The sequence below is a fragment of the Dermacentor andersoni genome, chromosome 2, assembly GCF_023375885.2.
Source record: "Dermacentor andersoni chromosome 2, qqDerAnde1_hic_scaffold, whole genome shotgun sequence".
In the NCBI taxonomy this organism is placed as follows: Eukaryota; Metazoa; Arthropoda; class Arachnida; order Ixodida; family Ixodidae; genus Dermacentor; species Dermacentor andersoni.
The window spans coordinates 142,593,129-142,615,887 of NC_092815.1; the positions used below are offsets into that span (position 1 = coordinate 142,593,129).

General features: G+C 47.6%; 1 protein-coding gene across 1 annotated transcript in view; it reads left to right on the forward strand.

Annotated features, from left to right (window-relative positions):
- Positions 1-22,759, forward strand: part of LOC126540969 (scoloptoxin SSD14-like) — a 142,500-nt gene that overhangs the window by 78,461 nt on the left and 41,280 nt on the right. Inside the window, exons 6-7 of the mRNA XM_055076195.1 lie at positions 16,857-17,061; positions 18,043-18,121. Of these exons, the coding sequence (XP_054932170.1) occupies positions 16,857-17,061; positions 18,043-18,121 (284 nt within the window). The remainder of the gene's footprint in view (positions 1-16,856; positions 17,062-18,042; positions 18,122-22,759) is intronic.

Genomic DNA, 22,759 nt, shown 5'->3' on the forward strand with positions numbered 1-22,759 from the left:
TGAATTTTCCGTATGTCATTTAGATTTTCTTGTGTTTTCCCGTTGTATCGGTTTTAGACTGTTTTCATACCGTCATGTACGTAAGTGCATTCACATGGTTGATATCATAGTGTGCACGTGGTTGTTTGGGGGTATAGGTATGATCGATCCTGGAAGTAACTTTCCTTGTTGATAGTTAGTGCTTGTCTTCGTCTTCGTTTCTACTTGTGTCCTTGTTTTGTTGCCCTATAAAGATACCTTTCAATGATGACCAACCAACAAGCATACATCGCCACCCTTTTACCTTTTACAACGTTTGTACCATTCATACAACGGCCATGGCCTCCGAGATTTCCGCGTGCCGGCGCGCGCAAATCTCAAAGGCCATAAAGCTGTGCGCCCGGTTGCTTGCTACACCTAGACATGGCGCTCGCCTCCGCCGCATCGCGGCCCATGCAAGAGGCCGTTTTTCTAACAGAAAGCTCGCCTTTGTTTATAGCGTTCGCCGCCAGCGTTTCCCGGTAAACATTACGGTTACATAAGCTGCAGTTGCCGGGAAGCGTGAGAAGCAGTCAGAGACCTTTGAATGCTATCGCGTTCCACTCTTAAAGGCGATGCTTAAGGATCCTCCAAATTTTCCCTCAATGAGCCATTTGACGACTTTACATCAAAAGTTTCCTGAAACTTCAGTCTCCAAATTATATGCCCCCATAAGAAGTTTCTCTTATTTTTTAAGCGATTGAACGACACGACGTGAGTATACAAATTAGGCTGTGAGTTTCTGCTTTCATAGCAACGACATTTGGTTTTGAAGCACGAAGCCTCAATTGCAATTTCTTAGGTAGCCATCCTGCTACCTCATACGGCTTGCCCTTTGAAAAAAACACGCCGTTGTTACTTGTGTTGAGCTGCTAAGCACGAGGTCGCGGGGTCGAACCGCGGCCACGGCGGCCGCATATCGATGGGGGCGAAATGCGAAATCATCCGTCTACTTAGATTTAGGTGCACGTTAAAGAATCCCATGTGGTCAAAAGTTCCCTAGACCCCTACTTCGTGGTGCCTTGTGTTTATATGGGGGTTTTGGTACAGAGAACCCCATAACGTTTTGCCCTTTAAAACAACATCAATTTTTTTTCTAATATATCGGCAAACTCTGCACATATAGGCCACGGAAACATGAAGAAGCAATAGGCAAAAAAAAAAAAGAAAACAAGAGAACCGGCAAGATCAGTTGCAAAGAAAGAAAAACTTTCGAAGAGGTAATAAACAAAACAGTGAGCTGCAGGTGTAAAATGGCATATAAGTCCGTGTTCTGCTAGCTGCAAATGCTGCTGCTAAATGGAGGCCGGAGATGAGCTTGCGTTCCTCAATACAATAAAGAGAACCCCCCCCCCTGCGAAAAAAGACAAAAAAAAGAGAAAAATATTTCTGTCATGTAGGACAAAAAGTACTTAGCTGCTGTCAAAGTAATGCAGTTGCCCAACCCTTTCTCCCAATGTTTGAAAGAACTATGGAGCCATTCAAGCTTAATGCTGTCAATTGAGTGGTCCCTGCTGTGCTCACCTCGTGCACAGTGATAAATCTCCTTACTTTATTAAATCTTATTGTTTGAACACAAAGAACAATATCACACGGAGCTCGATCTGATGGATATTGTTATGTCTGAAACGCCGGTTCATCTCCGAGAGGCTAAATACCATGACATAATGAAAGCAGGGTGAGTTGCGGTGCTGTCATGATGTAGAAACCAAAAAGCCGCCTTCCACTTTTCTACGTGCTTTCCTTGCACGTTCTATTTCAATCGCCTTATATTTCCAAGTAAAACTGCTAATTGACAGTCTCTTTAAGAAGAAGTAATTCCCGTTTCATGGTTCCACAAACGCCGAAGAAGAAAAAAAAATATATGACCACCGTCTTCACACAAGCGCACTTGTCGCATTTCTTTTGGTCTTTATGAAGATAGCGGCCACAATTGGTTCGAAACTTGTTTGGTTTCGGGGTTTCATGGCCATAGCACGAATTTTCGGCACCCGCGACGATCTTTGATAAAAAGTATAGGCGACTTTCGATGTGATTTCTTTTTTAATCCTTGCACAAAATGACGCAAGTGTTCTTTGTTTTGCTTTTTGTGCGGGCTGAGAAGGCGGGGAACAAACATCGTGGCACCACGTCATGCGCCTACTTTTCCACATCTGCACTCGCTCAGAAGTGCTCCAACTCATGCCATCAGCCTCTGAAATCTTGTCGATTGTGTACCAGCGGCTGTCGTTGGTTTCTTAATTCTGTTGATTGTTTTCGACGATCACGTAAGAACGACTGGTTGAAGGCCGGCCGAAAATAGCCGTTAATGCTCATTTCTCCTCTTCAGATTTACCCAATTTACCCAAATCTTCGTGCACGCTTCAACGCCTCCTATATAAGCGTCTCTTGAATAATTTCAAGTGTTTCCTTGGTCGCGTTTTTTTCAAAGAGGAATAAAAATCTCAAGGAGATTTGCTCTCCGCGTGAAAAAGAAACGTCGTGATTTCGCAAGAGTAGCGCGACAACGGTTCGGAAAACTGTCCGCACAACCCTATAAGACATTTTACGGTGATCTAGGCTTGATTGCCGACATGTGAAGTGTCCACCTACACCGACCTGGCGGGGAAAACACCGAAGTACCAATACAAAGTACTCCATGAAGCCAAATGGTTCCTTTTTCTTTTCTATTTTTTGGGGGAGGGGAGGGGGCGAGGTCCTCTTGCATGTTTTAGTTGTCCAGAAGTGGCAGGGTGATAGGACCAGGCGATCAGACGCGTCGATCTGTCAGCGTAAGCTTGGAGTTTAAGAGGCTACTACTGACACTTGTCAGCTTGGAAGCGAAACTTGGCCCATCTGATGCTATCAGTGTGGGCAAACCACTAGGTTCATTCTGTAAACTATTGACAAAGCTGTGTGAGTTGCCACCAATGGTAGTGGTGAAGCAAGTTCTGTAAAACAGGTGAGCTCATGACCACGCAAGCAGAAGAGGACGAGAGCAAGCTATGAAGAAAAATGATGGTGAAGACGGCAATAGCTGCGCGAGTACGCACTAAGGAAATTTTCACTCCCAAAGGGCTCCTCGCCAGGCCGCATAGCAAGTTTGGTTATACGCTGAAAGTTGTTACGTACCCTATAGGGAGCGTTCTACCGCAAGAATTGTTCAAATTGGTTCATTAACAGCCGACGTAGAAATATTTCAGTGGCACGAACCTATGAATTCAAGAGGCGAGCGTCACGTCAAAATGGACCCTCTCTCTACTTGCCCCCGTGTAGCCTCCGCAAGCGAAATTCCTTCCCTGCGTTCTCCCATACCGTAGATGGAGGGCCACGTGACACATAGGTCGCGGGCCCCGCCTTTTCTTTTCTTTTCTTTTGTCGCTTTTTTTTCTTCTTTTTTTTTATCACGCAGAACACTCCTGTTCTGCGTGATACTTCTTTCGTGCCTGGCTGTCCTCGACGCTGAGTGCACTCTTTGTAGCCATTTTTCTGGCGCGTGTTTACGGCTCCTTCCGCATACGTCAACAGCACGCTGTTGAGACGCCAGCTCCAAGCGCTCTCTTCGGGCTATGGAGGATTGTAATGTTTACACTATCACAGCCTAGCACCTGCATTTTTTTCGCATAGGAAAGCACACAGAGCACATACCATAAGCAACAGACAGTGAAAGATTGCCGCAGAGGCGCCATGGACGGACGGACGGATGGATGGATGGATATATGTTGTGACCTCCTTTGGAACGCAGCGGTGGGTTGTGCCACCAAGCTCTTGTTATTTTATTGCCTAATGTCCTACCTAAGTTAAAAAAGGAAAAAAAAAGAAAATGAAAAAGAAACCGCGATGAATCCGCATAACCAAAGTTTCTGAACCCCTATTGGGAACTTTGTTTTTGTACGCCTCCGTTGTTTGTCGTTTCCTTACTTCCACCAATCTTCCGATCGCTTCTTACTAATGTCTATTGCGCACGTTTACTTTCCTTCTGCTCTCGCTGCACCCAAGTGGCTCAAGCAGGCCAGTGATTCCTAAATCGACCGCGGGGCAGACATGTTCATATTCTATTAAAACATGCTCCATCGTTTCCCTAGCGTTACCGCAGCAAGCACATGCTTTTCTTCTTTCTTATATTTCGCTTCATAAGTGCGTGTTCTAAGGCATCCTGATCTCGCTTCGAAAAGTAATGAGCTTCCCTTTGAGGTGTCATAAATTGTTTCTTTCTTGATTTCGTTTTTTCCTCAAGCAGTTACACATGGCATGTTTCTTTTCCATTGCCGCCACCTATGAGATATATCAGCCTCCTATGACTTTTCGCTTGACGTTCTTTGTTGCTGTGTTGCTCACAATACAGGCCACATACTTGCTGGTAAGCTTCCTTGTTCTTTTGTTCCACTGTGACTCAATGTTATTCTTGTACAAATACCTGAACACGCTCCCAGCCCATTTACTTTCTTCCATATTCCTCAGTCGTTTTCCATAATTAATTTTACTGTACGCTTCACTCACTTCTAAACTCGCCCAGCCGATATCACCCTGCACAGCTTCAATTGTAGTCTTTCCGTGAGCGCCCAATGCGAGGCGTCCCACTGACCTTTGGTTGCCATCGAGTCCTGCTTGTACCCCTGCTTTCAAGCAAACAACTGCATTTCCAAATGTAAGTCCTCGAACCATTACACATTTCCACATACCCCGGAGCACCTCGCACATATTGTATCCCCATAGCATTCTGTGTTTCATTATGGCCACATTTCTCTTCCCCTTTACTGTTACTGTTTTGACATGTTTCCATATATCTGCTGCCTTCGTTTATCCATATACCAAGGTATTTGTAATCTTTCACGCGAGGTATTTCCTGGCCCTGTATTGTCACTGTCTATTCGCTGTTTTTATTGAATACCATCACACCTGATTTTTTAACACAAAATTTCAGACCTATATTATTGCCTTCCTGTTCACAGATATTAGCCAGACATTGCAAATCACTTTGCTTGTTAGCTAGCAACACAATGTCGTCCACATAAAACAAACCTGGAAGCTGCTGCTCTATTACTGTACCCGCCTGTTTGTATGAGAGATTAAACCCGATATTACTTCCTTCCAGCGCCCTTCCATCCTCACCATGTACATGATAAACAGCAGTGGGGTTAAAGGGCACCCCTGCCTCAGCTCCTTGTTGATATCAACTTTATCCTCGCTCCTCATCCCTTTCTATTCGACGCAAACTGTATTTTCTAGGTAAACCTCTCTCAAAAGCTGTAGACAATCGTCGCCTAAGCCTTCCCCTTCCAGAATATGCCACGAAATGTTGCGGTCTACGTTGTCATGCGCTCCTGTAATGTCTAGAAAGGCCTCATATAACGGTCTGCTTTCTACTCTTGATATTTCAATACACTAAGTAAGGATGCGCGGAAGCCAGCGCCATCTGGTGATGTTTCAAGAAACTCAGCGGCGCGCGCTAGCAACACCACAACGGCAGCAGCAACGCACGGAAAGCCCGGAGGAGCGGCGAAGAAAGCTGCGCTTTAAAAATGATTATTTAGAATTTTACCCGTTCTCTCGATAGGTGTTTAGCCAAAATACACACTACGCTTTCTGTTTGTAGTGATATCTCTTATATTCTATCACTACGCTAATATTTCTGACGTCTGCCGAAGTAATCCCGAAATGCTCTCCGATGTGTTAATGCAGAAATAAAGCGAAGAAAATGAAACGCCACGCACCGCTCCTCCTGGATTCGAAATGTGAACCTACAGATTGGCAGTCGGAAGGGGCTCTACCTCTCCGCCGACACTACCACAAGGAATATACCACAGTTCAAAAGAGCGGTGGAGCCTCCAGCTACCACGATAGGCTGGCGCCCCGCCATATAGTTTTTTGATAAACCAGCACCGAGGTGAAACAATTCAGGCGAAGCTAACAGTGTGATCTAAATATTCAGGAAGGAGAGAGGTGGACAAAACAGTTGTCTCCCTCCTTTTTCACCCGAGAGCGCCACCTCTGCAATAAATGCTTCGATTTCATCGGTAGTAAACATCTCCGCGTGCAGCTGCGAATGTTTATTCCAACTAATAATGTGCAAAACAGTGCAAGTCTGACTGTGCATAATATTGCACCGGCGCCGATGCTACATTAGAAAGAACATGCTCCTGAAGAACTACGATTGGCTGACGGGCTAGGATTCGCTGATGCTAGGCAGCTGAAATATATAAAAAGAAGTGAGCTGAAATAACTTAAACAAGGCCAGTGGTTAAAAAAACGTAAAGATCTTTGGTGTGTACACTTAATAAAAGTCTTTAAAAAATTTACACCCTTTGGGGCTTATCTTGTCCCGCAACAAAAATCGTCATCTGTCTTACTCGCATTTCCAGTGAGCGCTCTGAGTTTTCGAGAAAAGAAACGCGAACAAAGCAGATGACGATTATAGTTGCGAGACAAATATACACTCCAAAAGGTGCAATTCTTCGAATTGTGTAGCATTACTGTATATATTTCCTTTTTTTTTGGTAGCGTATAAAGTAACTCTAGCCTTCATAACACCCCCCCATAGAAGCATTGAGACTAACCGGCAAAGAATGACAAATCGCAGCAAGTGACTCAAAGGATGCAATAAATGTCGATACTTAAAGCGAACTAATTTTTACCATTGCTCCCGCACTTTAGCGTCCGTTTCTTTTCCGAACTTCTATCGACTGCGCAGGTGCACACTGACGTCATATGTGCTCTTATATCGGCTTATACAAGGATTAATTCAGACCACATATCCTGCATCGTTAATTTTCATTGATATATCTGATCATTCCCAGTCGACTGTGGCATATTGAATAAAGGTTTTGCACTACATGTGTTCCTTGTTCACCACATCATTTACGATGCATGCGTATAGTAGGAAATCAAAAGCGTTGAAATGGTCAGAACGGGATCTCTCAGCAGTAGCAAAATCAACTGCGTTTCATAAATGACCGGTGAAAGGCATTCTCAACTACTAACAAATCAAAAAAAGGTGACTGATGTCATCAGACAGATAAAATGGGCTTTAGAAGATTCTCTCTCTCATTTCTGAATTGCGTCCCCTAGGATGATCCACACGGCTTTGAAATGCGTCAGTGTTTCAGTGGACCGTTCTCCAAAACCATGAAAGCTTCGCTACATGGGCAAACATAAGCGATATGTTCTGCCTAATTTTTTCTAGAACGCAACTCTTATGCCCCAACCACTGGCACGCGCTGGAAAGCTTCGGCGCGCGCCCAAGGGTCAAATGCGTCAAAGCGTCGGTCGGGAACTCGCTGAAGCGGAACGTCGCGTAGCGATTATGTCTACTGCCGATGCTAGAAGTTTGCCGGCGCGCGGCGAAGCTGCGCCGGCGTGCACCAATGGGAGGCTGCGACGCCTCGCAGGCGTCAACCAATCGGAGGCTGCGGAGCCTCTGGCTGCTAGGCCTGATGGCCGACCGTGCGAAGACGCCAGCACCAACGATCGTCCGAGTTTTTTGGACGCACGACGCGCGCGACACTGTTCCTGAAAGACAGTGTTGTAATAGTGGGCCGACAACGACACGACCGACCGACCGACGACCGTGGGTTGTGGCAGTGCGACGTGGATCCGAAGCGACTTCGAACGACGCCGACTAATCCAACCTGCCCACTGGGTTCCGCCGGGCTCGGTACGATCGTCTGCTAAAACAGCCAACCGAATCACGATTGCCGCAACGTCTGTGCTTGTTGTATGTGCATTTTGTTGTGCTCAAAACGAATGGAAACACGTTTACGAGCTCCGAAGTCTGGATAACCAACACTCGCCTATCGCCGATGTTGTTTACGTTACGCGTAGGCCTAGCGCGTCCATCGAGTTCGTAACTGGCGAGTGAACGAACTCACCTGAGAAACTCTGTCGAAGGAAATGAATTTTCATGTCCGTTTGGTGCTGCAGTGATTTAAAATATGGCACTCTTGACTTCGTGTGACCTGTGATGTCGTGAATGAACCGTGTGGAAGTTGGGTTGGTCAACCGCGGCGTGTTTCGTGTGGTGTCGGTTGACTCAAGTTTAACGGGCAATCTCTGCGCTGTTTCCAGTGGTAAAGATAACTTCCGAAAGCGAAATACGCTAGTAGCCGAACTATTGGGAGTACTTACATAATCAGCCGTGCCGCCTGTTTCAGCTGACACTGCGCTCTTCTATTCGGCATGTGAATCCAGTTCAGTACAAGTTCACTGTACTCATTCACTCACTTTTTTCTAGTGCGTCCGTCTTTTGGGCTAGTTGGGCATAAATCGCTCGTGTAGCAATCAAGAACACTGACGCACTGAAGCATACGTGACAACGCAGTCATGTTTGAGTCAGTGTGTCGTTATAGTTGAGCACTGCAAAAATAAATTATCTGTTTGCAACGTGTGCCCTGTGTGCAGTGCATAGCAGGACCTGCATCATGCAAGACCTATGCATGTAGCAGCGTATACCACGATTGCTTCGATGCCCGCTTCAGAAGCAGCAAGTACTGAGTCAATGAAACCATAATTGATTTTTTATCTCACTTTTTGCTTATGGAAAGTGTAGATGGTGTGAGTGCATTGTGGGGAAGGTGAAAAGGTGTCATCAGTGTTTTGTGCAGTCAGTATGCTTAAACTGCTGGAATCCCTTCAGCCTCTACTAAAATGTTTCTTGCTGCGATACTATAAATTGTAGTCAGGACAAAGATCTACTCAAAACCAAGTTACTAATGCATCTGCGCAGAATGTGTTTGATTAACAAGTTAACACTTCCACAACAACAATATGCCGATGCACAGCATATGTGCTTACAATAAATACATTCCGTAAAGGTGAACCACTGGGCCTACAATATCAAACTTTGTAATAGCCCCGTGCTGCCATGCGTATCAGCCACAACGAAATTGCTGCACGTCCAACCTTCTTCCTTGGAGGCACCTCTATAAAGACGGTTCGGGCCCTTCCCATTCTGGGTGTAACATTTAGCTCTTCTCTCAACTTTTCCGCATATGTCACCACCACTGTATGTAAGCACCGGCCCATTCTTAGGTTTGTGTCCCGTGTCTCCCTTCCCTGATGACCTAAGGTTTTCTGAGCACTCTACACTTCTATCATTCTGTCGCGACTTGAGTACTGCTCATCAGTATAGTTCCCGTACCAAACTCGCGACGCTAACAAACTTAAGCTTGTTCAGTGCCGGACAACACGCACCCTTTACTCCCGTCTTTTCAGTTGACACAAGCTCATGCCAGCCTTCGAGGGTTGCCTCAAACCCCTCAAGTAGCACACCCTGCAATACAAACGCAACATTGCACTAGTCTATCCTGCAGGGTTTTTGACGTCTCTCTGGACAGCACTAATCTTTCTTCAGTTCGTCTGAACAAGTGGTCAGCACAGCCTGAGCCCTCATCATGCCTCTATGGCCCGACACCACAGCTCCATGATTATATCTGGCATGCAGAGCTTTCTCTCCACCCCCCTGGCGATTTGGATTCTCCTTCCTTGAAACCAGACTTCATTGGCACTCCTGTGTGTTGTGCACCTGTCGAATGTGTGCGTGTGTGCCGTGCTGTGTTATTGAGCAAGTGTGTGTGCACGTGGAGGGGAAGGAAGTGTCTTCTGCATCCTGCAAATTCCTGCTTTAGATGGCTGGTTATCAGATGCTCTAACATACAGGCATCAGCCTTCTTTTTAGTCTAGTGTGCCAAGTTACCACTAAGATTATTATTATTATTATTATTATTATTATTATTATTAGAATCATCACTTTGACCACATTGTGTTGAAGCCAGTGTGACACATAATTCAAAATATTTCTGGAGCTTTGTGGGCACTCTCTTCTAAAAGGAGTGCCAAAGATGTACGTCTTCTTCATCAAAATAGTGGTGTTGTCTCGAACACTGCTGATGCCTTTGCAGAACATTTCTGTTTGCTATATGGTGTGAAATATGCTTCAAGTAACCTTCCTTCTCAGTCTGGCGCAGTGTATGCTAACAGTCAATGAAAACCTCGTTTCCAAGTATATGAAGTGCCTTAAACTTTCCCTTTCTTGTGGTGTTGATGGTATTTCCTCCACAGAGCTTAACCCTTTGAGACGCTGTCTACACAATTAGGCACAGCAGGACTCTTAGATGCTTCCAACACTATGGCATTAAGTTATATGCACAAAACGCACCATGTGAAATTTTGATACACCCTACATGATGCTCCACTCCTTAGGGTCGATGAAATGAAAGATCTTGGTGTGTACTTCGACAAAATGCTAAGCTTCTCTTCACATAGATAATTACACAAGATGCCCTTCACGCACTTGGAATTGCATGCCGTATATTGCATGATTTCCACTCACCTGTTGTGTTTCTGAAATTCTGCTGTGTGCCTCCAACTACTAGAGTATGACTCAATCCGGTATCTTTCAAACATCGCAGCAGCGCTTTTGTGGCCTTTTGTAGCTGCGATATGCGCGGCCATGTTCCCAAGATCTTGTTCAAGGTGAACGGCTTTCCATCTGCTGATTGAGAGCTCTGCAGAGGTCTCGCCTTTCATCTTCAAAAGATGGGCAGTAGCACATTAGGTGTTCTATGGTTTCCTCGACACCGCAGGCATTGCACTCGGCGCTATCAGCCATTCCAATCGAAAATGCATATGCACTGGTGAATGCGACGCCCGAACGTAAGCGGCACAGCACTGTTTCCTCTTTTCGCAGAAGACCTGGTAACAGCCGCAGTTGCATAGAGGGATCGAGGGAATGCAATCGATGTTGAGTGAATTCACGTGTGTGCCACTTTTCCAATGTCAAAAGAGTGCGCTAGCTTGCCTAAGTGTTGGGCTGCGTCGGTCTGTGATAAAGGTATAGAAACAAGGGTTGCTCCTTCGTGGGCTTTCCTAGCAGCTTCGTCAGCGAGGTCATTGCTGGAGATACCGCAATGACCAGGCAGCCACTGAAACACGACGTCGTGTCCTTTCTTGATCACGTGATGGTGCATTTCTCGTATCTCCGACACGAGTTGTTCACATGACTCGCGACGAAGAGATGACAGAAGACATTGTAAGGCCGCCTTTGATTCGCAGAATATTGCCCACCGATTAGCTGGTTGGTTATTAATATAATCAACGGCACCTCGGAGGGCAACAAGCACCGAACCGGTCGATGTTGTCAAGTGAGAAATCTTGTATTGGATGCTTAGTGATCGTGATGGTATAACCACTGCGCTGGTGGAGCTGGTCTGAGTGGAAGAACCATCCGTATATATGTGGACTCGATCAAAGTAGAAAGTGTGCAAACAATCCAGAGCTGCTTGCTTCAAGGCCAAGGTAGGCAGGACGGTCTTCTTTCTTATCCCTGGAACCGTAAGACGCACTTGAGGTTGCTTTAAACACCACAAAGCTGAGGTTGAACGTGCTGAGGGTGTGAAGCCCGATGGTAAGGAGGCACGATGGATGCTGACCTTGTTGGAGAAGGACGCCTGTGGTCGTCGTTCTGGCATGAATTAAGAAAGTGCAATAATATGCTATGTGCCTGATCATATGCATTGTGCTATTGATTTCTTCAGAGTTTTAATAATGGCTGGCTACTGTATGCAGTGTTGTGCAATAAAATAATATGCCACAGCAATTATTCCGTGCCTCGCAGAAAAAATTGAATATATCTTTCTCAGTCAAAACATCATAGCAGGCTGAAAACAATAAACTGCAATTTTTCTTTTTGTGGTGACGAAGTGTATAAATTGTGAAAATAACCTGTTTATATATTTCTTATACTATGCAAATGAGCTGCTCCCATACATTCGAATAAGTGCTTCAATAGTACGACTTGGCAAAGGGCAACGAAAGACTCCTATTAAAACCCTCTAATTCTCAAGCTTGTATTATCTGATGGTATGTCATTTCATTAATGTAAAGAAAGGCAAACTTGATATGTGGAAACCAGTTACAAAAGAACATGGCCCTTACACTGTGAAAATGTTTTGTAGCAATACGCTCAATGTGAAGGCCTCCGGATGGGGTGTTGATGCATCAAAACAACCTAGAATAATAGAGGTGCTCCATGGGCTCAATTTGGCAGAATCAAGAATTGGGGGGAGACAAGATACGAATTACATACATTTTAGCTATTCTAGTTTTTTTTTTTTTTTGTGAGTGCTACAGGTGTTTCAATTCTGTTGTGCTGATTTTCTCAGAACCCACTTTTTCACGTTTCTCTCATGCACCAACAAACATAATTATATTGACACGGATGCTTTATCTGTATCCCGTTGCCGTATTTCACCGGCTAAAAATTGCTAAACGTTATCGCTCGGTGCAGGATGCGCCTGAACGTATCGGAAGTTTCGCGAATGTTATCGACGAACCTTGCTAATCTGGTTGCATACGCGACACGAATTGTGTTGTAGTTTCTGGAAGGCGCGCGGGCACCAGCGAATAGGCTGTAACTTTCGACGACAGACGTATGCAAACCGACGCGCTTGACCCGCAGATGAGATTTTCTACGATTGCCGACATTGCTCGCCGCTATCGTTGCGATTGAGCCGGCACTATTTATTTACCGTCACTACGACGTGGCAATATTTCCAACACAGATTTTTTCAGTTATACATTGCACGCCTAATTCTTACATAGTTGGCTGTGCAATAAGCTACCAAAGAATGAAATGGTACAACAGTTTTTGGTGTATGGCATCGTCGTGCAGGTGTTTGCAAAGCGATCTTGCAGACAGACGACGCGCGAGCGCTGATGTCGATATTTTGTACCCTATTGTTACTTCAAAAATAAAAACAAACTGTTGCGGCAGGTGTACATTCATTATTCAAACGTTTTTTATATCTAAAAGCACATACAGATCACTAACTTATTGTTTCAAGCTTAGTTTACAGCAGGCTGTTTTAGGCCGGACTTTGACGGATGAAGACGGAATAGTCCAGCAACAGTGCGCCGGAGCCGAGGAGCGAGCTTCGGCGCGCGACGGAGTTTTTCTCCAGTGGTTGCACGCCCTTTCCCTCCAGCCGAAGCGAAGCGACGCGTTCGCTTGCCAGCGCGCGCCGAAGCTTTCGGCGCGTGCCAGTGGTTGGGGCATTAGTCGCGCGTTCTTGCGGCGAGCGTCGGCGGCGTAGCCGAGGTAACGAGGACAGCGAAAGATGAAAGAGCGAACGCGGAGCGGGAGATGAGAGAGAGATTCTTGTTGGAGGGAAGAAAAATTGGGGTAAAGTGCAGCGCAGTAACTGTCTCTCAGGTGAGAACACCTCAACCGCGCTGCACAATAGGGAAAGGGAATTGAAAGAAGGGTGAAAGAGACGCGGCGGCGGCTGCCCAAACAGTGCGCGAGGGCAAGTTGTTTACGTTCGCTTATGAGGCGCGGTGACGCGCCTAGTCGTGGTGAAGCAGAGCTTCCTGCGCGGCGAGAGCCGCGTCGCACATCTGTCGGACGTTGCCGTCGATAGCTGGGCACTGAACGAGCAGGGCACGGAGTGCAGCCGCGAGAGCGGCTATGAGCGCGTCCCTGGGGTCGCTGCTCGGAGCGGTTTGTTTGCCGCGCAATGGCTCAGGGGCGGCCGTCTGCGTGTGGCGGCCACGAAGGACGTCACTGTAGGATCGACCCTGCGGCGAGCGAGCAGACGTCGGCGGAGCGGCTGTATGCGGCTCGCACGATGTAGTGCCGGCCAGCTCAAGCGCTTTTTTCCTCGAGAGGGGCCGCTCAGACGAAGACAACAACACGGCCGCCTTCCTCTCGCGCTGCCACTCGGGACAGCTCGGCTCTGTTGAAAGGTGTCGACCACCGCAATTTAGGCAGCGTGGCTTCTCAGCGGGGCAGTCTCCTGTAGGATGCGAGTCACCGCAGCGGAGGCAGCGGGCGTCGCGGAAACAGGTGGCGCCGGCATGGCCGAAGACGCCGCAGCGGTCGCACTGAAGTGGCCGGGGCAGACGGGCACGAACGGCGCGTAGCTGCTTGAAGAGTCGCACGTTCGGAGGCACGACGCTCCCGACGAAAGTGACGGTGACGCTTGTGCCACTCCGCGAGCACGACAGCACCGCGACGGGTGCCTCCAGGTTTTCGCTCACTGTGCGGGCGTCGAAAGAAGGGTCGACCCCATAGATGATGCCCACACAGGAGTTGCTGTGGAGTGCCTTCGAGCGTACTGCCACGTTACCAATGACGCACACCTCGAGAAGGGGCGCCGAGTCGGCACCGCGTGTCACGTCCACAGCCACCACGTTGCGACGGAAGTTGACACGCACACGCCTCACTGTCAGCGGCGACACTGTCTCGCGAGAGAGCCAGGAACGTGGCTCTGCGCTCGATGGGCCGGTAGAGGATAGTGACGGCGGTATCGTGAGTAACGCCGCCGTCAACGGGTGGGGAATGCGCCTCAAAGTCGACGAACCGTCGGAATCGGCGTCGTCTTCTTGCGGCGTTTTTCGACTTTCCCGCTGCGGGCTGGCAGGCTTGCGAGTCCTTAGCGGTCGCGGGCGGCAGCGGAGACTTCCTGAGGAAGTGCTGCCCTGATCCTTCCGCAACTGGGGTAGGCGTTCTCGGCCGGCTGTGGTTGGAAGCCGGGCCGTCGGCGGCATCCTCGAGAGGCAACGTCGCAGTCGCGCACGGACTCTCGTCTGGTGCGGTGTTGAGCGGAGGCGACGAGCAGGCTTCCGTCGATGAAAGCAAGGGGCTCTCCGGGCGGATAGGACTTGTCGCGGGTGAGGCGGTCGCGTCCGTGCGGGAGGACGTAACGTCGGAGCCAATCATACTTGCGGTTGGCAAGTAGAAGGTGCCGGCACTCTCGTCGGTGTCGCCTGTCGGCGGGCAGCTGGCACTGTCGTCGGTGGAAGCTGCCGAAGTGGGGGCCTCCGCGGTAGTATCCGTTGAAACGGGCGGCGCAGCGTGGTGGTAGCTGGCAGAAGTTTTCAGCGCGTCAATAGGAAATGCGCGGAAGGGTGTATCCAGCGCAGATGGGGCGCGCATGGGTGGTATCGCGCTCACTGGAGGAGGCGTGCATGACGCCGCGGAGCTCACCGAGTCCGCCGAGAGCGTGCGTAGCGTGCGAGCTTTCAGCCCCCGCTTCCAACGTAAGGCGGGAGGCGATCTGCCGGGGCGTGACTGCCGGCCACGTGGGTGGAGCTGCTGGGCTCGTCTGGACGCCGGGCCATCGGTGCAGTCAGGAGATTGCTTCGTCGGCCTCTTCCTCTGCTGTTTCTTCGGAGGGTCGCCCATGAGATGGGGCCTCCGCCTGTCATGCGAGCCCTGAAAAGGGCTGCGCTCGTAAGCGCGGTCGAATGCGGAGACGTACGCGCGCAAGAAGTGGCGGGCGAGCCGTAGTCGTCGGATCGAGGGGCGATGCGACCGCTCGCTTCGAAGGTCCGGGAGCGTCTGAGCGGGAGATGAGAAACGCGAGCCGTGAACGGTGGAGACCAGTGAGAGAGAACACCCACCCCCCACCCCCCCTCAGTGACGTGCGCGCGAAAAACTGGTGTCATGTGAGCCCGCCCGTCCGCTCGAGGCCTCAGGCGGACCGCTCGTTTCGTAATACCGTCTGCTCGCGTCACCTTTCGCTCGCACTCGTTTGGTTTACTTGGTTTGGTCTCGTTCGCGCTTATTTCGATTGTCATAGCTTGCGATTGTTTTGTAATCTGATTCTATAGGCAGCGCGAACTGTGTAGTACTTTCTGGAAACCACGCGGTACCAACGACTACACTGGAACGTGCGACGAGTTATGTATAAAAGCTGACGCGCTTGACCCACAGATCAAATTTTCGACCGATCGTCCACTCTGTTGCATCTCTCTCTCCAATTCTTTGCCTCTATATATCGCAAAATGAAAACACGTATAGAGCTGCCCTCAAATTTTGCATTAGGGAGTATCCTATTCCTTGGTGAAATTTTTTTTTTTACATCTGCAATCCTATCCACAGTTAGGAATCACGGGAAAAAAACTGCGCATGCGTACGCGGCGTCGTCACACTAAGGCGGACACACAACCGTTCCTGTCAGAGCAGACAGATTCGATAACCTACGGCTTTTGCAGAAAGCACATATTGGCATGTCGAAAATTATACATTGTCCACGGAATTAAGACAAAAGTAATTTGATTGGTGTCGCATTATTCAGTCGCAGCGAGCGGCTCGCATGCAGGTCACTAAAGGGTATTAGTTCCTACTTGTCATTACGAATGCGTTTCAGCTTGTCAACACCATACACAACCTCGGGCATTTGGCACGCAAGAAGCATGACACTTGTTACTCCAAGGTTGTCGGCGTGCTTTAGGTCGAACACCAAGTTCGCAGATTTGAAATGGCCTGTCATCTTTGCTCACCTAAATGCATTGCAGGGGCAAATCAGTGCATGTATCTCCTTTACCTCGTTATCCAATTTAGCACATTTATTGAATACGTCTAATCTTACGCTCAGATTCTGGCGCGCTTAACGCAGGTGAATTGCAATGACCACTAGCAAGTGATGGGCCGCGCGTAAAGGCTCTGTCATAGAACTCAAACTGCGAAGAATATATCTGGAGTAAACTTTCAAGGGAAGTCACATTGTAGCCAACGTTTTGACAATTGGGAACGTGTCTTTACTGCCAGCAAGAACTCCTTGCCTTTGCAGCTTTTATATAGCTCACTCGCCAACCCCGCCCGCCCACCAAAAGCCGAGGTATTTATTATGCATAGTAGTATAGTGATAACCACAAACGAAAACTTTGATTTAACAGAACTTGCTCTTGTGCTAGTTTCTTGTTGCGGGCTGACATGATTGCCGCAAAACTCACAGACACAAATGTCAAACGAACAAAACACACACAACAGGTGGCTTTAATCATTGCTTAAAAATTGCGTCGTCTAAATACAAAACGGATATTTCAAACAGGCAATGACATCGACTCGTCGCTTTCAGATGGCATATTAACAAAGCAAGACCTTGCGGAATACAACGTCCGCTGGGCGAAGCCAATCGAGAGGAAGTTCAGAGATGGCCGCACAATGTACTCGGTCCGACCACCGGCTAGCGGTCCGGTACTTGCCTACATGTTGGGCATTGTGGATGAGATCAGAGACGGACCAGATGACGCCCTCAGCGATGACTCTCTGACCTACCACAGGTTTGTTGAACACCGCAGATTCTGAACACCTGCATCAGTCACCTCGCATTAACGAGCATATTTCACGGCATCGCTTTCTGCTTCATAAAGTAAACGCTAATTGTGTATGGTCACAAAACATCACGGTTAGCAGGAGACACAATTTAGAAGAGCCTCATAAATTATGCAAAGCTTGCTCCGATTCAAATTCCTTGAAATTATAAATATGGCAAACCATGAAAGAACGTTTGCCTTTTTCGTCTATAAACACCGCATACCCCACAAACAACATCCTAATTAGTTACCATTTAATATCGCATGTCATGCTGTACTTGTTATTCAATAATTTTCGGAGTCTTACTTGTACGAATGTTTGTCGAACAAAACATTATTGTTTCAAATACTCGGTGCCAGAAAGTGAATAAGTGTATATGCACTGTTTAAGCACGTTCACAATAAACATCGAGCTTCAACCCAGCCAATGGCACACACTGATATGAATTACTTGGAAAGGAACAGGCAGGTAACTGCCACGTAAATGAATTGGAGAAGGAACATCAGTGTAACAGATACTCCAGATCCATACATCATCCTAAAGTGGCAAACATCCTAATTCCAAGCACATACTCAAGCACCGAGAAATTCACCCCTGGTTAAAAAAAGTTGCTTCGCTTTCTTCTTATGTCCGCAAACTGCGGTCAACCGTGCCGCACCCCTCAGGGTTCCGATGTCTCTGAATACGCTCTTTGGAGAGGGTCTTTAGGGCTATATAGAATAAATAATAACCGTACTAAGTTACAAAACACAGTGTTTTTGCTAAATAGCACTGTTTTAAAATTGTGCTGAAAGCGTTACCGCTCTCTGTCCTGTAGCGAGCCATAGAAGTAATTATAGCTTACCGAAAGCAGATCAAGTGCTGCGATCGTAAAACACTGGAACATATCTAAAAAACTAAGTGTATCAGTATCTCGCTGATAACATAATACAGTTTCTGACCCGCAGGTTCATCGAGGCTCTTAAGTTCGCATACGCTAAGAGAGCGCTTCTTGGAGATGAAACAATGGAACCAAGCGTCGCAGAGGTAGGTCTGGGGAGTATCACTGGGATATCCTTTTTGTTTTATTGCAGCGTGGTTGAGCGGTTTCGTTAACTTCCCGGCTCCATTTTTGGGGTCAGTTCTGTTTTATCCTTCCCTTTAACTGACAGCGCTATAAAGAAATTCCGGGACTAAGTCGAAGCGTCCTTCGGCATCGGCCTATACCTGCATGGCTCAGTTTTGCTTCGGTTGACCTTGACAGAGCTAAAAGAAATTCTGATGTTCTGCATGTCGAAACCGCGATCTGATTATGAGGCTCGCAGTAGGGGGGGGACTTCGGGCTAATTTTGACGACATGGATTTCTATAACGTCCACCGAAATGTACGTGTACGAGCGCTTTTTTTTTTTTTTTGCTTTGCACGCCGGCGAAACGCGGCCGCCGTGGTTGTAATCACACTCGCAACACTTCCTGCTCAGCAGCCCAACATCGTAGCCACTGTTCTTGAGAAAGCCCTTTGCCGTAGATTTGCCCCCCGTGCTAACTATTCCGTTCATAACTCGCTTTGTGTGCGGATGCCGTTACTTAATCTGATTTGAGAGTTATTCTCCTATATAGCGGCGCTTCTGCAATGATTCGTCAAAACGTCCTTCGCAGTGTTAATCGAAGAAAGGGCTTAGTCTAAAAATTTGGCGGATGCCCACTGTCCCTCTGGCACTTCTGTAGCACCGCCGAAGCTGATAAAATCCGAGCACTAGCTCTGGCGAGGTTATTTATCATTCCGTGATGTTAGGCGCTTGCGCATAAACTAGAAAACGAACACGGGAGACTTGACAAACACAAGTGCGAACTTTCAACTGAAATTCATCGATAAAAAGGGCGCACTTTCATGCGTTGACGATGTATGAGGTGCATTCGGTTAGGAAAAGCGCAGAAACAAGAAAGCAAAAAAAGAATCGTCAAACAAACGTGGACGGTATGAAAGCGGTGATACGTGCGGTACGCGCGGGTTGCGCCATTTTTTCAGGTGCAACGCGTGCCTATAAATACAACTTTGTTAGCTCTAGATTTTGCCATAGATAATTAATTTCGTGACAACTCTATCGAAGCTGCACGGAGGCAAAGAATCCATCAAGCAAATAATCTCTGTCACTTGAATAATTTCTCTTGTCATCTGGTTTGGGTGCTTGGCGATCAATGTGCGGCCTTTGAAAACCGGCTTACAATCGCAATCATGGCAATGCACCCCTAATAGTCCTTGCACTCTTCTATGTACATTGTTGTCGTGTTCGCGAAGATTATCGTTTAGGCAGCTATTATCTATTTATTCTATGTACTTAGTGTGGCATGGGCGCGGGATCTCATTCATAACCTTTCCCGCGCATGCCAAATACACGTTTTTTTTTTTGTTTTCTTTCGAGCATGTCAGATGGATTTTTTTTACCGTTCGTGCGTACCTTGCATAGAGACATCAGCCTATGGGGCGCAGGGATGAAGCTGGTTTTTTTTTCTTCGGCGCCCTACACCATAAACTGATATCTGTCAAAATTTGTCGCTCCAAAGATTGTTTTCTTCTTCTTTTTCTACTTCTTTTTTTCGTATATTGTAAGCTGTTAGGTTCTATCGCACTGCTTTACGTTTGCGTATGCAACTTGTGAGTCTTTAAAGTGTTTAAACTTTCCTACATCGTAAAATTTAAGGTCTTCAGGTCTGTAGGTTATCCTTAACCATATCTTTTTATGATCTACTGAGCAATACGAACCGATTGACCCAGCGACATGCAATTCTGCATTACATTTCTTCTATCAGAACCTCTTTTATGGACTTTGACAAATCCGCTTCAAATATCGACACCCTAATAAGCCGCATTGGCTCCCCTCGTTCCCTTCCGTCCTTCCTTGTTTGCGCTAAGCGACCATAACCCTCGGGAAGCTCGTTGCCAAGATCATCAAGCAGGCCGAAGAATATGCCAAACTTTTCGGAAGGCGAAATTGGAACCAATTCTGCTCCCAATTGTCTCCAAGCTACTCTCACTTCACGTAAATCTTGCAACATTGTGAAGTCTCTTCGACACCACACAGTCCAAATTCAAATCTGGCAAGAACCTTGCTAGAATAATACAGAGCTACGATGGAACAGAGCAAGAAGAAACCCGGATTTAGATTAAGCAGAAATTCACCGACAGCACTTCGCTAACTCCACACCAAACCAGCCACTCTTGGTACTTAAGAAGTCCAGACCACCTTTTCACGCAGGCGGAACAACAAGCGGCCCTGGGAAAACTGGCCCGGAACACCACTCCCAGCAAGGAGTAAAAACAACAAAATCTTACGCAAACCAAACCCACCGGTGACGACGTACCTTCTCGAGCATACAAACTACACCTGGGAGACAGGAGATGTACCAGAATTGTGGAAACACGCCGAGGTGATCGTGATTCTCAAGCCCAACAAACCACCAGGACTCGGGAGCGTGGGCCCTCCATCCCTGACCCGATGCGCAGGGAATGTCTACGAGCACATGGTACTGCACCGTCCCACGAACCACTCGGAAGATTAAAGTGCCTCTGAAACGGTTCGGACAAATTTTGCAGACGCGCAGGGTACAGCTAAATTTAATCATTCGCACTGCAATTTGTGTGAAGCATCTCATATTAAGAGAGCTATGGACGATTACAAGTTGCCCTCCTCCATAGTCATGCATTTTCTGCTTAACTCGTTCGCCGAGTGCAACGTTTTTAGATTAGTTTGCCGAGTGATCGGGGCTAAGTTCCCCTTCACTGGCTCTGCGTCATGATGGCATGTCGTGTCGCCGACTTTCGCTTCTCTTGTAGCGAGCGCGTGAAGCCTTTCCAAACTCTCCGTCAGCTGCTCGGCAGTCGACCCCGAGCGAGAGCTATCGAAGCAGCGCGCGTTGCAAGCATTCTCTCGCAGCCCCGAACGTGTCTGGTATTCCGGTAACCACAGGTGACAAGGGACGAGACAAGAAGACACCACAAGCGCTGACTTTCAACAACGTTTATTCCAAAAGAAACACGGCTTCTTATAAACATTGCCCTCACGTGTCGCAGTCACGTGATCACACATCATGTGAAACAAGCACTTTTTTTCCTTTTATACACTCAAGATAGCGGTTGCACGTGCAAAAGCTCAAGTTCTTTTTTTGTCAGTAACAAGGACGGCGTGCTAACGCATTGGTCACGAAGTCTAGTAATCTCGGCCGCCTCAATTATCTCCCGGACCAGCTGGTCATTGTGTTTCTTCAGCACTTCACAGCGTCTAAATTCTGCGGCGCAATCTTTTGAGGGGCAATCCCTGATATGTATGCCAAGATTCCTGTTAGCCTGCTCGACGCAAAGTTTGTGTTCCTTCAGTCTCTCATTTGGGCATCTAGAAGTTTGCCCTACATACCTTTTTCCACATTTCAGAGGTATTGAATACACAACGGCTTCCGTGCACTCCACAAAACGATTCTGGTGATTAGTCGTGCACCCTTCCTGGTTTGTCGGCTCTTCAGCATTGACGCGTCGGCAGAGGCTTTTTAGTTTGTTCGGGGCAGTAAGCACTACATTAACACCAGCTTTGCGCCCAATCTTTTTCAGGCGGTGAGATACGTTGTGCACGTATGGCAGGGCCACGGTCCGTCGTTTTTCTTTCGGCTTCTCGCTACCTGGCTCGCCATGGGCACGCTTGAGTTTTAGGTTCTTGCTCATTTTTTCCGCAACGGACACAAGAAGGTGCGACGGGTAACCAGCCCTAGTAAGCCGGTCAACCTGCCGACGAAAACTTTGTTCCATTGCGTGGATGCACGTGCATCCACGCAATGGAACAAAGTTTTCGTCGGCAGGTTGACCGGCTTACTAGGGCTGGTTACCCGTCGCACCTTCTTGTGTCCGTTGCGGAAAAAATGAGCAAGAACCTAAAACTCAAGCGTGCCCATGGCGAGCCAGGTAGCGAGAAGCCGAAAGAAAAACGACGGACCGTGGCCCTGCCATACGTGCACAACGTATCTCACCGCCTGAAAAAGATTGGGCGCAAAGCTGGTGTTAATGTAGTGCTTACTGCCCCGAACAAACTAAAAAGCCTCTGCCGACGCGTCAATGCTGAAGAGCCGACAAACCAGGAAGGGTGCACGACTAATCACCAGAATCGTTTTGTGGAGTGCACGGAAGCCGTTGTGTATTCAATACCTCTGAAATGTGGAAAAAGGTATGTAGGGCAAACTTCTAGATGCACAAATGAGAGACTGAAGGAACACAAACTTAGCGTCGAGCAGGCTAACAGGAATCTTGGCATACATATCAGGGATTGCCCCTCAAAAGATTGCGCCGCAGAATTTAGACGCTGTGAAGTGCTGAAGAAACACAATGACCAGCTGGTCCGGGAGATAATTGAGGCGGCCGAGATTACTAGACTTCGTGACCAATGCGTTAGCACGCCGTCCTTGTTACTGACAAAAAAAGAACTTGAGCTTTTGCACGTGCAACCGCTATCTTGAGTGTATAAAAGGAAAAAAAGTGCTTGTTTCACATGATGTGTGATCACGTGACTGCGACACGTGAGGGCAATGTTTATAAGAAGCCGTGTTTCTTTTGGAATAAACGTTGTTGAAAGTCAGCGCTTGTGGTGTCTTCTTGTCTCGTCCCTTGTCTACATTTTGCGCTGTTACTAGCAGGATGGAAAAC